This window comes from Grammomys surdaster, unplaced genomic scaffold, assembly GCF_004785775.1.
Source record: "Grammomys surdaster isolate TR1022 unplaced genomic scaffold, NIH_TR_1.0 185, whole genome shotgun sequence".
In the NCBI taxonomy this organism is placed as follows: Eukaryota; Metazoa; Chordata; class Mammalia; order Rodentia; family Muridae; genus Grammomys; species Grammomys surdaster.
This window is the reverse complement of record NW_021604630.1, coordinates 12,606,022-12,620,760: the sequence shown is the minus strand read 5'-3', so window position 1 is coordinate 12,620,760 and position 14,739 is coordinate 12,606,022. Positions and strand designations below refer to the sequence as shown.

Genomic DNA, 14,739 nt, shown 5'->3' with positions numbered 1-14,739 from the left:
GGCACTGCCCCACCGACTGCACAACAACTTGATTGTATGGCCAATCTATCTGGAGAAAGGCCAGCATATTATAATTCAAGTGACTATAAAACATCTCCACAGCAGAAACAAACACAAGAGGGTTCCCCTTCAGACTTTTAGAATTTTGATGGACATTTTTATTTTGTAGATGGTCCGGAGGACATTTGAATATTGATTTTAAAAGTGAGCATTTAGAGGCAAACATAGTAATAGTTCTTTACATAAGGTGAGAAGAGATTAAACCTGAGATTATTAGCATTATATCAGGTTATTGGAAATACACATATTCTAGAACTCATTTTTTACGAAGTATATATGAACATACACACTCTCTTAGCACTTATGGAAAATTTGAAAATCAAAAAGTTTCTCAACTTGGTCCTTGGTCTTAGACTTATTCCCTGTCTCCCTTAGCTGTTTAGTATGGAGGCCTTGATTTACGAAAGCCACCTGCAGGAGTTACTCTTGTGATAAAACGTTATCACTAGAAGAGACTTAGAGAAGAAAAGTTTGTTTGGACTTACGGTTCCCAAGAGAAAAGTCCATAATAGCAAATGTACTGGCTGGTCTGTGTGTCAACTTGACACAAGCTGGAGTTATCACAGAGAAAGGAGATTCCCTTGAGGAAATGCCTCCTTGAGATCCAGCTGTAAGGCATTTTCTCAATTAGTGATCAAGGAGGAGGGCCCATTGTGGGTGGTGCCATCCCTGGGCTGGTAGTCTTGGGTTCTATAAGAAAGCAAGCTGAGCAAGCCAGGGGAAGCAAGCCAGTAAGCAGCACCTCTCCATGGCCTCTGCATCAGCTCCTGCCTCCAAGTTCCTGCCCTGCTTGAGTCCCAGTTCTGATTTCCTTTGGTGATGAACAGCAATGTGGAAATGTAAGCTGAATAAACCCTTTCCTCCCCAACTTGCTTCTTGGTCATGATGCTTTGTGCAGGAATAGAAACTCTGACTAAGACAGCAAGGGAGGGAGTTGAAAGAACACATCTCCAGCTACAAATTGGAAGCAGAAAAAGTGCCTGGAACTGGGGGTAAGGCTACCAACCTTCAAACCCCACCTCCACAGTACCATCAATTAGGACCAAGATTGCAGATAACTTAGCTTATGGGACGAGGGAGCATTTTTTTTTCAAACCGCCACAGCATCTAAATGCAAGAAAAATTATCTGGGCGTGGTGGCACAGACTTAAAATCCCAGCTATTTCAGAAACTGAGGCAGGAGGATCACAAGACAAGCCTGAGCAAAAATTGTAAGTAGTCACAAAACAAAAGGTCAAAGAGGGATTGAAACTGTGGTTCAATAGTATAACACTTTCCTCAAAAATGTAAATCCTAAGCTTAATGCCTACTGTCACAGAAGTTAAAAAAAAATCAGAAAGAAAGAAACTTTAGAACTGTTTTTGAAATCATGAATGTATAAAATAAAGAAAAAAAATTCCAGGCATTGTAAACTTTATTTTATAAACTGATTTTGTGTCTTAGCATTTCCTGTTTCAAACCATATTAACCACTCAAGAAAAAGTCCTAGTTCATAATAAAAAGAAACAATAAGTAAGACCTTTGGATTTTCTGTGACATTTTCATTTTTTAATAAAAGGCTTAAAATTTCAAAATGTAACAAGTATAAAGGGCAGGTGATTAAACTATTAAAAATAAATGACAAGTGGGCCAGTTTAATCCCAGCACTCAGGAGACAGAGGCAGGTGCATCACTGTGAGTTCCAGTCTATCCTGCTCTACAGAGTAAGTCCTGTCTACACTATAAGGCTAGACAGTGAGACCCTGTGTCAAAAATAATATAGCAATAGGGACAGATGGCTAATATACACTTAATACTTCTAAATCATTAAGAGTGTTTTATTGAACAGAGCTATTAGGAGGCTGGGAGATGACCTAGTTGCTAAAGAACTTGCTGTACAACTATAAAGACTGAATAGATCCCCAGCACTCACAAGAAACAAAAGAACATAGGTATGGTACAATGTTAACACTGGAAGGCAGAGACAGAAAACTGGTCAGCTGGTCTTGATGAATTGGTGAACTGCAGAGTCAATGCTAGACTGACTCAAAGTTAAAATGGTCTATAGACCATTATAGATAGTCTATCTATCTATCTATCTATCTATCTCTCACTCTCTCTTTCACTCACGTGCACACATATATACCACATACAAATAAAAACTATGTGTTTATATATACAATTTAAATATGCTTTTTAATTTATACATACCATCTTAGTTAGGGTTTCTATTACTGAGGAGAGACACCATGATCATGCAACTCTTATAAAGGGAAACATTTCATTGAGGGCTGGCTTACAGTTCAGAGGTTTAGTACATTATCATCATGGTGGGCAGCACGGCAGCATGCAGGCAGACATGGTGCTGGAGGAGCTGAGAGTTCTACAACCAGATCCACAGACAGCAACAAGATATAGAGACTCCCAGGGCCTGAATTGAGCATCTGAAACTCAAAGTCCACCCCCTAGTGATGCACTTCCTCCCACAAAGCTACCTATTCTAACAAGGCCACACCTCTTAATGGTGCCACTCCCTCTAAGCCTATGGGGGTCATTTTCATTCAAACCACCACACATATGCAATATATGTGCATGTATATGTGTATGGTATAAACACACTCAGGCATCATAAGCCAAGCACAAAAGGTCATTGGAATGGTTGCTATCAGAGGACAGGGAAAGAGAATTGGGAGTGAACGTTGAATAGGAACAGAATTTCAGTTTGGAAAAAGGAAAAATTCTGAAGCTAGAAAGTCATTCTGGCCTTGTGACAACAAAGTCATGCTTAAGCTACCAAACTGTCCACTTAGAAGTGGCTATGCTGGCAAATTTTGTTATGTACATTGAATGCAATACAAATGTGAACAAATTTGGTAAAGAAATATAAAGAATGGGGAAGCATTTTCTTTTGCTTATCAATACCTTACCCATAACAACTGAAAGTATTATGCAAGAAGGAAGTACATTCAAACTCTGAAAAATGCAAAAAAAAAAAAAAAAAGAAAGAAAGAAAAGAAAGGAAGGAAGAAAGACCTTTCTGAAAGACAATGTAGAAAGACAGATATACTAGATAGGTAGATAGGTAGGTAATAGACAATAGGTAGATGATAGATAGATAGATAGATAGATAGATAGATAGATAATATAGATCAAATGCCCCGGTATCACTTCCCCTCTTAATTCAAAGAAAGTGAATTCACCTATAAAATTATTATCTTTGCTCTTAATTAAATTTGTATCATTTAAGAATGCCTATTCAAGTTAATGATGAACAAATAAAAAGCTCAGCCTTGGTTAACTGCTTGCTATGCCCACGAGATGGATATAATGCAACTACGACAGAGCATACTCATCAGCTATGTTAAGTGAATTAGAATATTACACAATAGGGGCTTGGTTGTACCTAGCATATATACAGCTGGGGTCTGATCCACGGCACTGCCTAAAGCCTGGTATGGTGGCTCATGCCTGGGATCTAATTACTTGGAACATGAAGGCAAGGAGGTAAGAAGTCCAACGTCATCCTTTGCTATATACTGAGTTCAAGGACAGCCTGAGGTGCATAGATCCAGTCTTAATAAATAAGTACATGTTTGCATAATGAAATAATATATGCTATTCTATCAATTTTGTGTGACTGGGAGCCTGTCATGTAAATGGAATAGACCTATAATACATCTCAATAATCTTAAGCTGCTTAATTATCAAGCTTCCTTTTTTTTCATTTACGTTTTTCCATACTTTCTTAACTCTTCACAATGAACATTTTAATCCATATTAAATAACAAAGATAAAATACTACTTGCTTCTAAAATAATACAGCCCATCCCCAGCAGTTAAAGAACTGCATGTGACAAGCTCAAAAAGAATTCAAATCAGATGCTAATAGAATAGACAATCAAAGCCTGCAGTTAACTTGGTTAATACAGTGGGAAAGCAGCCTAGTTGTTCACATGGAGTTAAAAAAAAATGATTGGAATTTTTGTTTGCCACTTTCTTGATTTTTATGCTTCCAGAGGCCACATGAAAGAACCACATTCATCTTGGCAAAGATCAAGTGAAATTGGGGTGTGTCAGAGACGGGTTCTCATCTCTGCCATTTCTAGCAGTGAGGCCTTAGGCTAAGCCACCGCTGAGCCTTTGGATAAACTAGACTTTCAAATAAATTCTACTGTAAATATGCTAAGTATCCTGGGAAAGCCTGCTCACTGAAGTATTAGATCCCAGATCAAGAACTCAGTGAGCCCAGACCTTCTGCAGAGTGAGCATCCCATAATTCCACTCAGTGGGGCGGAGCAATGGGAGTTCGGAGGCCATCTTTCTCAGTGCAGTGAGACATGCTTCTCCCCTCCTCCTTTGTTTCACATGAAAAGAAGGCTCAAGATACAGCTCAAGAGTAGGGTGTTGGTCTGGCTTGTCCAGCTTCAATCTCTACGATCTTAGTGAGGAAAAAAAGAAGAGAATGAGAAGGCGGAAAAAGAAAGAATTCCCCTGGTCTCTGCAAGTTTGTCCTTACTTCATCCCCAAGAAACTTCTCCAGATTCCCTCTTGACATTCACGTTCGTTTCACATTACCTTTTTCTGTCTTTAATAAATACATGTTTGGATGACAGATGCCACATCCTAGGCTGGTTCATACTTTGGTTTAACTGATGACCCAAAAAAGTATATTTCTATCATTCGTGCAACAACAGAGTCTCTCTGTACCCCTCATTAATAATGTAAATATGTTTCCAGAAGAATAAGTTGGCCTTCCTCCCATTTTGAATGTGAATTGTCCAAAAGTTATAATAAGAGATCTAGCTGAACAGGGCAGCTACTCCTGGTAAGCGTTTCAGCTCTTTTGTTTTGAAAGTGTCTTAAAAACCAAAATATCAGTTAGGGGAAGGAGTCAGGAAGAGCCCAAATTGGGATCACTAAAGCTAAAAAAATAAATGAATATTTCAGGACATCCATTGGGTTTCCAACTGAATTATGCCCCTTAACTGAAAACCGCTAACATTATTTTCAATATTTTCCCTTTGTCATATTTCCTTTGAGCATTACAAATCAAAATGATTCTCCAGTCATTTCACAATGTTCCATTGAGCACAAATTACATTACAACATTTTCCAAGCACAGAAGAGTCCACTGGTCCTAAGGGAGGCAAAGAAATTTCCAGAGATTATTTGGCTTCTATCACTGGACCAGAGGTTTAAACTAATTGCCCCAGGGGATAAATGAAGCCCAAAGTTGAAATTGTTGGGGATGGCTCCAGTGTTTTTCTTCTTTAAAAAAGAAAATTAGTTTCTAGCATCTAAACAGTGGAAGCCTTGATGTAAACATACATAAACGTGACTGGTGGGATAGCTCAGTGGTGGAGAGCTTGCTTGGCAAGCAGAAGTAGTTGGTTTGATTATCAGCATAGCACAGAAAGCAATAGAAAGCAGGGGTGGGGGGGAGGACAGAGCTTTTGACATTTTACCCAGTGCACTGGGGTTGTTCTGTTAGCACATACCAAACAGCAAGTACTGGACCAGCAGCCCTCCTCTCTCTCCCCTCCCCCTGCCCTCTCTTTTCTTACGATTCATGTTTGCAATGATTTCATGATGCGTGTTATTAAAAATACAGAATGGGGGAATATGCGTATGCGCCAGTGTCCTCTGAAAACAGAGTCGTTAAGGCTCCAATAGCTGGCTTTACAGGTGGTTATGACCTGCCTAGTGTGGGTGCTGGGGAGCCAATCCAGTCTCTCCGCAAGAGCAGTGTGTGCTCTTAAAGGGCAAGATGTCTATCTATCTAGTCTCTGGCAGCTCTCCTCTTACAGGGGCTCTGGGCAACTCACCTTGCACTATCCCACTGAGGGCTGCCTGACTCACCATCATCACACACTTGAGCCTTTCAGGTTGTGTTTCGTTTCTATCAAGCGGTGGTGGGATGAAACCCAAGAGGGTGTCCTTGGACAACATCTGCCACACCTAATTTCAATCATTAAGATAGATAGAGCAGGAACCCATAATCATAAAGAATAGCTCTCCCAGTCTGCTATGTAATATAGGAGCTAGCTATGGGGTTTTCTTTCTTTAGTAATTCCACAGTCCTTAGGAAACAAACCTACATAGAGATTGCTGGATGCTGCGTGAATAGCCTCAGAGCACCTGATACTTGCCTCAGAGGTAAAAGGTACAGGCCGTTATAAAAAGTCTTAATATTTTAAAACTTAGTAACTAGGAATCAGTAATTTAATGGCAACAATCTACCTCTACAAAGACCTAATCTGTGGAGGAATCATTTTTTTTCTTTGTGTATGTGATGCATGAGTTTTGTGGGTACAGACACTTATATAACTGTCCAGAGGTCAGGGGTCAATGGCAAGTGTCTTCCTCAGTTATTATCTACCTTATTGGCACGAGAACTCACTGATTTGGTTAGACTGGTTATAACCAGCAAGCTCCAGGGATGCTCCAGTCTCTCAGTGTTATGGTTACTAAAACATTCCCTTTTTCTGGTTTTTGACCTGGATGCTGGGTATCCTAAACAGGTCTTCATACTTGCACAGAGTGATCTTGGCCCTCGAGCCATCTCCTCAGCTCTTGCAGGGGATATCTATTCTTATGTATGAAAACACTTTCAGTGACCATGACCGATGGCTCAGAAAGAGTGCACTCCATTGCACAGCAAAGCCTGCCTCTCAGAGCCCAGTGCTTAAGACCAAATCTCAGTGAACGCAGCTCAGCAGACAAATGCAGTTTAAGGTCAGCTGCCCTGGACAGACAAATGAAGAGTAGAAAGCTAAGGGAGCAGAAACGGACCCTAAGCTGGCTTGGGGATCCTCCTTCATCCCCAAACAGCATTGTCTGTCCATACTCTTGATGGCTTTGCCAACCCTCCCTTTCTCTACCTCTCAAGGGCTCCTCTTAGGCTCCTCTTGTACAAAAAAGGGTTACGGTGCAGGCTTTGTTCTGCATTGCTTTCATTTTCTTCTGAATAGTTTAGATAGGACTTTCTTGTTCAAATTTCTTGCGCCATTTGATAAGACAGTGGGCTACCAAATCTACAGCTTCCTGGCCCATGGATTCAGATCGCCACTGATGGAAAACATTCAGGGCCAGGTAGCTTAGGCCCATGATCCCAGTTACCTGAGAGGTCCAGGCAGGAGCATCAGAAGTTCAAAGTCTGTTGAGGCTAAGTGAGTTCAAGGCCAGCCTGGGCAACTTATCAAGAAGTTTATAAAGTACTGTCGAGCCCATGAAATAGTTCAGTAGGTAAAGGCACTTGTCAACTCAACACAAGCTACAAACATCTGAGAAGAAGGAACCTCAACTGAGAAAACGCCTCCATCAGATTGGTGAGCCTGTGAGGCACTGGTGATTGATGCAGGAGGGCCCAGACTACTGTGGGTAGTGCCACTACTGGGCTGGTATTCTTGGACTATGTAATAATGCAGGCTGAGCAAGCCATGGGCAGGCTAGTACACAGCATCCATCCATGGCCTCCACTTAATTCCTGCTTCCGTGTCCCTGCCTTTATTCCCTTTCTCAATGGACTGTAAGCTGCAAGATAAAATAAACACTTTCTCCCCCTTAGTTGGTTTTTTGGTCAGGATTTTAACTGCAGCAACAGAGACACAAACCAAGACACAGGGCAAGCCTGATGATTTGAATTTGATCCTTCAAACTCATGTAAAAGTGGAAAGAAAGAATAAATACAAAGTTGTTCTCAGACCTCCACACAGCACCATGCATCTGTGTGTACCCGTATACACATCACACGCAGTAATAATAATAGCAGCAGTAGTAGTAATAGTAATAATAATTTCTCAATTAAAAATAGGTGGTGGGGATAGGGATGTAGCTCAGTGGTAGAACATGTGACTAGCTCTATCCTAAATTCGATATCCAGTAATGCAAAGAGAAAATATTTGGAGGAAAAAAAATGTGTCTGTATTGAACATAGACAAATCAACATAATATTTGCATAGTATTTCATATTCTAAATATTATCAGTACTATAATAGTTATTAAAAACAGTATCTGGGAGAGTGTATATAAGTTATATGCAAATTATATGTGATTTAGAATGAGGCCCTTGTGCATTCAGAGATGTGAGCACCGGAAAGGGATGCTAATTACGGATGTCTCCACAGTTCCTCCAGCATCCACACTTCAGGGGGCAACCTCATTCTCTTGGGCTATCAAGGTCTTCACCCCAGGGCCTTCAACAGTCCTTCATTTCCACTCACCCCATTGCTCCCCAACATTCGAAGGTCTCCTGGCAGGCAGGGATCACATGCACTCTGCACCGCCTTTGGGTCCCCAGCACTTGTCTGCAGGTAACTACCCTGGCAACACAGATCCCCTGAATAGAGACTGAATGTACCTTCCAAAGCGAGGGATCCTGATGTGGTAAATTGAAGTAACAGTGTTGTAAGTGGGGAGCGGCTTGTTTGTAAGGTATCATATGACTAGAAAAATCAACCCATTTTGAAATCTAAGGGAATCTACTTTTCTATTTGTGTTTAGCCCTGCTTAAGAATAAACTCAGCCCCAATTCACCTATTGCCTGTTGTAGTCTCTCAACAGACTACATACTTTCCACTTATTTACTTTGCTTATTTGTATAGCTTCCCTAGGAAGACGCCAACTCTAGAAGGACAGGTCTGTGGGTCCCTTTTGCTGGCTGTTGTATGCTCCAGCAGAGAAACCATTTTGCCCCATAGTAAATACTCTCTTGGTGCTCTGAATGATTGTGTTTCCATCAGTAAAGGTAACACACATAGAGTACCAACCTACTCCAAGGTAAATTTTCATGAAAATTGATGTGGACTTTTAAACACCTTACACTGATTATATTCTGTCGCAAGTTTCAAAATGGGGTTCCTTATAACATAAAGAACCTCCAACTATGCCTGCAAATCATTTGGCATAAAATTATCACCATCAGAGATCATAAATCTGCAGGTTGGGGCCAGTCCATGGAAGTCTAGGAGCTGCGCCCGTAGTCCAAATATCAGTTAGAAATACAGTGCATAGGGCTGCGCACACGGTATTCTGACTCTCCCACGTGCTGGGGAAAAGTTTCATAACTGCGTTTAATCCCCACATTCCCTCTTGTGGGCTTTGGCGAGAAATGGGTGCCTCAAAGACCAGGTACTTCTTTTCCCCATTTGCTGACCAAGCGATCTATCTTTACCTCCGCACCGCCCCTACCATCAACGCAAGTTTTTGTGATGCGAACCGGAATGAGAGGCTGCGCGTGCACAGAACCACGCAGGAAAAGATAGAGGGAAAACTGAGCACGAGGCCGGGACCTCCAGCACCCAACTAACGCCACCAAGCTTTTGCCTTTACCCTAGAGGCCAGTAGTTGGCGACTTTTAGGCGCTTCCCGTCGCTGCAGAAGAGCAGACCCTGGGAAAACATTCCAGGAAAGGGAGAAGGAGGTGTGCCCTTCCCTCCCCCGGACCGGGACCGGGGCGTGTTTTGGGCGGGGCCTGGTGTACGGTGGGTGGAGTCGGAGCGCAGCCCGAGGCGGCAGCGTGGGTCCCGCCCGTAGGGGCGGGCTCAGTAGGAAGGCGCGGCCCCTAGGGCTCGCGGAGAGCAGAGCACTGCAGCGTTTGGGTAGAGGGCGGTGCGCTCCAGCCTGAGCCATGGCTGTGCGTCCTCGCTCCTGGAACCGGGGCTCCCCAGCTCCGTGCCTCATTCCTTGAGAGCGCTCCCTTCGCCGTGGCAATCAAAACCCCACAATTTTGCCCGAGCTGGGGCGAAGAGTAAAGAGGCTGCGAACCCAGGATGTACTGACGACCGCGAGGGCTCGCGTCCCGGGTGCCACCGTGGGTCCCGACGTGGGATCCCGATTACGTCGGGCAGCCTCGACGTTCCCAGTGCGTTCCCGCCGCCCTGCGCCGACCTTAATGTGTAGAGACGAGCCGGACACCATGATCCTAACACGTAAGACGGACTTGTGACTTGTTGTTGGACTAGTCTGGCTGGGGTCAACTGCCGAGGGGACCGGCGGAGGAGAACTTGTCACCCCGCCCTGCCAAGTCTGTGTTGTGGTTGTGTGTTTTGACACACTTGCAGAGGAGGCGCCCCAGGCTTTCGATAGTAGAAATCGTGTGCTTAAGCAGCTTGGGTCAGGGTTTGTAGGAGATTTTAACATCGGGTCACGTCCCTTGACCATGCATTGCCTGGGGACTGGCGTCCGGGTGACTTAAACTTATTCTATTCCTAGAAGCTGACCTCGGGCCCCGAAGGGCGAGTAACCCCTTTTGGACTTCTTTTGGGGACTGTTCAATCTCTTCTTGCCGTCCTACACCCTACAAGTCCTCAATCAGCTTTGTCTCCCTAAGAGTGCATTATTTAAGGGACTGTGAAGACTTTTAGCTGTACTTAGGGAAAATGTTTCCTTAGCACTATTTAAGTGTTTGGTTCTTTTGTTGCGTTCGCCTGTTTTTAAATGCTGGAAATCTCTGAGTCTGGGAGGGCTAAGTCGGGATTGCTTCTTAGCTACCCCCAACCCCCGTTGCACGTGGGGCTCCAATTGGGAACTTAGCGCTTTCCCGCGGTGTGGTTGGACACGGTTCCTGAAAAGCCCCACCAGATTGCCCACGCCCTTGGCGAGGGAGGAAGAGTCCGTGGGGCTGGGGAAAGGAAGGAAGCACGTCTCCAGTCCTGAGGCTTTTTTTTTTTTTTTTTTTTTTTTGAGCGAGGCGACGGCGTCTTGGACTAGTTCCCCACCCTGCGTCCCTGTCCCCTCCTCCAATGTCAGTAGCTGAAAGCCTTTGATCCTTCTTAAGGGTTGCTCCCAGAGCAACAGCCCACTCTGTTGGTGTGGTTTTCTGTCTCCGCGAGTCGTTTCAGCGCATGGCCTTTGGTGCGAGTAGTGATGCTGGGGAAATGAACTCGGGATCAGCATCCCTATTAATGCGCGACCCCGGAAAGTGGCACAGCCTCACTGTGCTATCCCCAACCCGGGGTAATAACTGTTGACACAAATGGAAGATGTGAGGATCGTCAAGTGCCTAGCAGGCTGACGAATACTGAAGTTCACTCTGTTCCCAAATTATGCCAATAACTAGAAGGGAAACCCTGCCTAAGTCATTAATCAGCGCAGCAGAGGAAAAAAAAATATATTGCCCCATCCGGTTTTGCTTTCAGTGAGGCTTTTTACACCCAATGTGGTCACAAATGGGTTCATTCTCGAGAGTCAGAGGTTGTTTCAAGCTGTGGCTGGTGATTCGGAGGAATGCAGCCTAGGCACGGCCATCCATTACCCAAAGATTCGAGGGGGTGGCATATGTGACGCATTTGAGTAGGAAAAAAAATTCTGGCTCTGGAGAAGGCAGAATGCCCAGTCTCAAGTTACATTTTTTTTTAACCCCGCAAAATTCTCTTTGCTGAAGGGATGAAGGAAAATAATAGCCCAGTGGATTGCAGCACTCAGAATGTAAACCTATCAGCGGCTCTAAGAGGTTGACTAATTCTGCTTCCATCTGGACTGCAGGCTAGTCCTCTGCGGGATAATTTGCTGACCATAAGGGTGGAATTAATGGAGTACCCGGTGCCATCTTGGCAATCGGATTGCAGCAGATGGTCAGAGGGGTGCCCTGCAAGGCAGCAGCCCCCCTAAACAGAAGAACCAAAGTCCTGAGGAACTGAGTGTCAAATGGTTAGCAGATGTGCCGTCAGAAGTTATTTCAAGACATTTCCTGAGAAAATGCTGGAGATTGCCTGTGTTCACTTTTATTGAGGCATGCCAGATTTGCAGCAAGGCCCTAGTCTGCGTGCATAATTTTTTCATTAGTACTACTGTTCAGAGAGTTTCAAATGAAGCACAGTAGACAGACTTTCTCTCAAGCTGTCTTAACACCCCACCCCCACCCCAAGTTTGCTTTTGACAAATTGCCTTTACTTTCTGTTGAGCTGAATGACACCTTGCTCTAAACAGCCCAAAAGTTCAGGAATAAATAAGGAGCTGACTTTTTCTCCAAGCCACAGAACTTGCAATCTGGATATGTGGTCTCTTTGCCCTAGAATGGGTGAAACCCGCTCTCGGTGACTTGTATTCTAATGTCCCCTATGTTTTTGTAGATCGAATGCAAACCACTTTCTAAAGAGTGAAGAGGATGGTAAACCGTTTCAGATTTAAGTACGCTGAAACAACTCGAGGAGTTTTCTTTTAATTGTGGAATACATGCTAGACAGTTTGCCCTTTGGCCTTTGTTCTATATTGTGGTTAAAAGAACAAAGACCAACAGAACAGGCCATAGATATGTTATGACCACTACAAGGTATTAGTAAATAAAGTGACCTTTAAACTGTCTAGTACTCCAACTCCTATTTGCAGAAGCAACGTGCAGCTTAAAGGGGACAGGGGAGACTTGTGCAAGATACTTCCGATCTGAGGCTTGGTGAGGAGGCTCCAAGAGGTGGTTTCAAATACAAAAATTAGTGCTTGGGTTTTCCTGGGTGTCCCTGTGGAGATTTTAAAAGCATGATGCAATGTTTAAATGAGAGGGGTATTTTTATGACCTAACCGAGTAAATACTCAATTTGGAAATATTCAAGGGAGGGTGATTTGATCCAGAAGAGCTGGGGGCATCCAGAGTACAGTGAGTGAACTAAATGGGACTCTTTTGAAGAGAGGCCTTGTTCTGCACAGGATGGGCCAGTATTGTAAACACAAGTTTCTCATGCTTAGCTCCTTTTCCTAGCAACAGGAAGACGGAAATGAGGCCATGCAAAAAAAAAAAAAAAAAAAAAAAAAAAGGTCCTACAGGGCTCCAGACAATACTTGATCCACCCTGTGCAGCCAGAGGACCTGCAAAAGTAAAAATAACTTCAGATGTTTCCGCTTCCTCCCTGGATATTACCAAACCAGTGCAGACCTGATGTCTCCATGCTGTACAGAGAGCATCAGAACACAACCTGGCCCAGGTACTCAGGCTCCAGGCATGCAAGACAAAGCAGGAGAAAAGGGGAAAGGTGGTGGTCATTTTTAATAATTCCATAGGCTAGTGATAAGGTGACGTGTGCTAGAGCCAATGGCCGAGGGTGATTCTAGTATCTACGTGTAGCTGTCCCTCCTGAGTGTGCTCATTTTTATCGTGACCTATCTGTAAAAAGTTCCCTCCTGTGTGGTCAAGGTCAAGCCCAGTTTATGAAGAGTTAATGTCAGCCCTGGCCTGAAAAACACAAGCCCATGTTCTTTCACTGCGGCGGTGTGGAATGAGAGGGAAAATGGGTTTTGGAACAGACCCTTCACAGCTGTCTCTGTTTCTGACTCTGGCCATTTTGAATGGAGGAGTGCAGAGTTAAGTATTAGTCGGCTTTGAAGGGAGACCCGGCAGGAGGGTTACAATTTGTTTTATAGGTACACGTTACTGCTTAGAATGTGTGCAATCAGTAGTGGGTGGGTTTTTTTTATTCAGTCTCAAATTACACTAGTTCTCTGTTATCCTCGGGGGGAATACATTTCAAGCTCCCAGGGAATTCCTGAAACCACACACGGTGCCCATCCTTATATGTACCCTGGTTTGTTTTGTTTCCTTTCTCCTTCATGAATACATTCCTAGATTAGACAAAGAGTCACAATAGAAACAATAAAATAGGACAGTTGTAACAATTAGCCATCATAGAAGGTACTGAGGACTTACAAATGGTTTATTTCTGGAGCTTCTTGATATTGAAGGTAGGGGGAGGGGGTGAAGGGGAGGGGAGAGGGCTGCTCTAGTGGGACACTCAGCTGATGTGGAAAGGGTAGATTTCCAGCTGGGGAGGTCTGTCTGTCAGCCTCCCCTGTCTGTCAACACCTCTCCCTTAGGTGGCCCCACTGTTATTGTTGAAGATTATGATGAGACATGATAAGGGTGGGGAGACTTCCCAGGGACAGTTAATCGACTGACTCCGCCTAGACCTTTTTTTTTGTACTAGGTCTTTCTTTCTTGCTATCCTAAGTAGTGGCAGACAGGAAGACAACTCTGCATGTTTAGTGTATATACTGTTAACAGAGCCTCACAGTCAAGGGTCACACTGTTCTAGAATGTTCTGACAGAACCTTGCAAAGACTGCTGTTTCCTGAGGGTATCTGTGTAATGTGATTGTAGCCTAGCAGGTAGAGACAAGAGTATCTGTCCTTAACATCTGAGAGAGTCCCGGAACACCACATCCAGAAAGTCTAACCTCCACTGGACTGGACTGAGTAACGCTTTCTCCAGTGAGGGTGTTGGGAGATTAATTTCTAAGAGAAGTGTCTGTGGTAGATAGGAGTAAAACTGGCATCTTGCAGAATTTCTGACTTCTAGGAAGGAAGGCTTTTGGGCGCTGCAGGTGAACATTGTATTTCAAGCCAACACCATGGAAGGTTTCTTCTCATCAGGCTCCCCCCAACTCCCCTCCCCCTCCCCCATTTTGTTCTGTTAGTAGATTTAGGTTTTTGTGATATCCAGTACTTTTTTTCTCCCCTGCCTGCCTCTCCTTGATGGCCTTTTCAAGTCAGCCTCTCTCCTGGTAGGGGAAAAATGAAAAGCTAATGGAACCCTGAGCTCTGTTATGCTGGGCCCTCAGTTGTCTGTGACACCTCCCACCCACATTTTGATCTTTTACCCACCCCGCCTCTAAGTGTCCTGCAGAGCGAACTGGAAGTCACTTCCTGATTCCTGTCACAGAGGCGCCTTCCTTCTCCTGTAGGAGTCTCCAAAGGATGTCTGAGGGACAAAAG

At 44.0% G+C, this 14,739-nt stretch overlaps 1 protein-coding gene across 2 annotated transcripts in view; it reads left to right on the top strand.

The window, feature by feature from the left end:
* The window catches only part of Dlc1 (DLC1 Rho GTPase activating protein), a 170,448-nt gene that overhangs the window by 115,860 nt on the left and 39,849 nt on the right, over nt 1-14,739 (top strand). Inside the window, exon 1 of one of the 2 annotated variants that reach the window (XM_028768159.1) lies at nt 9,644-9,968. The exons of the other annotated variant lie outside the window; for it this stretch is intronic. Within the exon in view, the coding sequence (XP_028623992.1) occupies nt 9,932-9,968 (37 nt within the window). The 5' untranslated portion in view covers nt 9,644-9,931. Of the gene's footprint in view, nt 1-9,643; nt 9,969-14,739 lie in introns of those variants that run through there. 2 annotated transcript variants of the gene reach the window in all.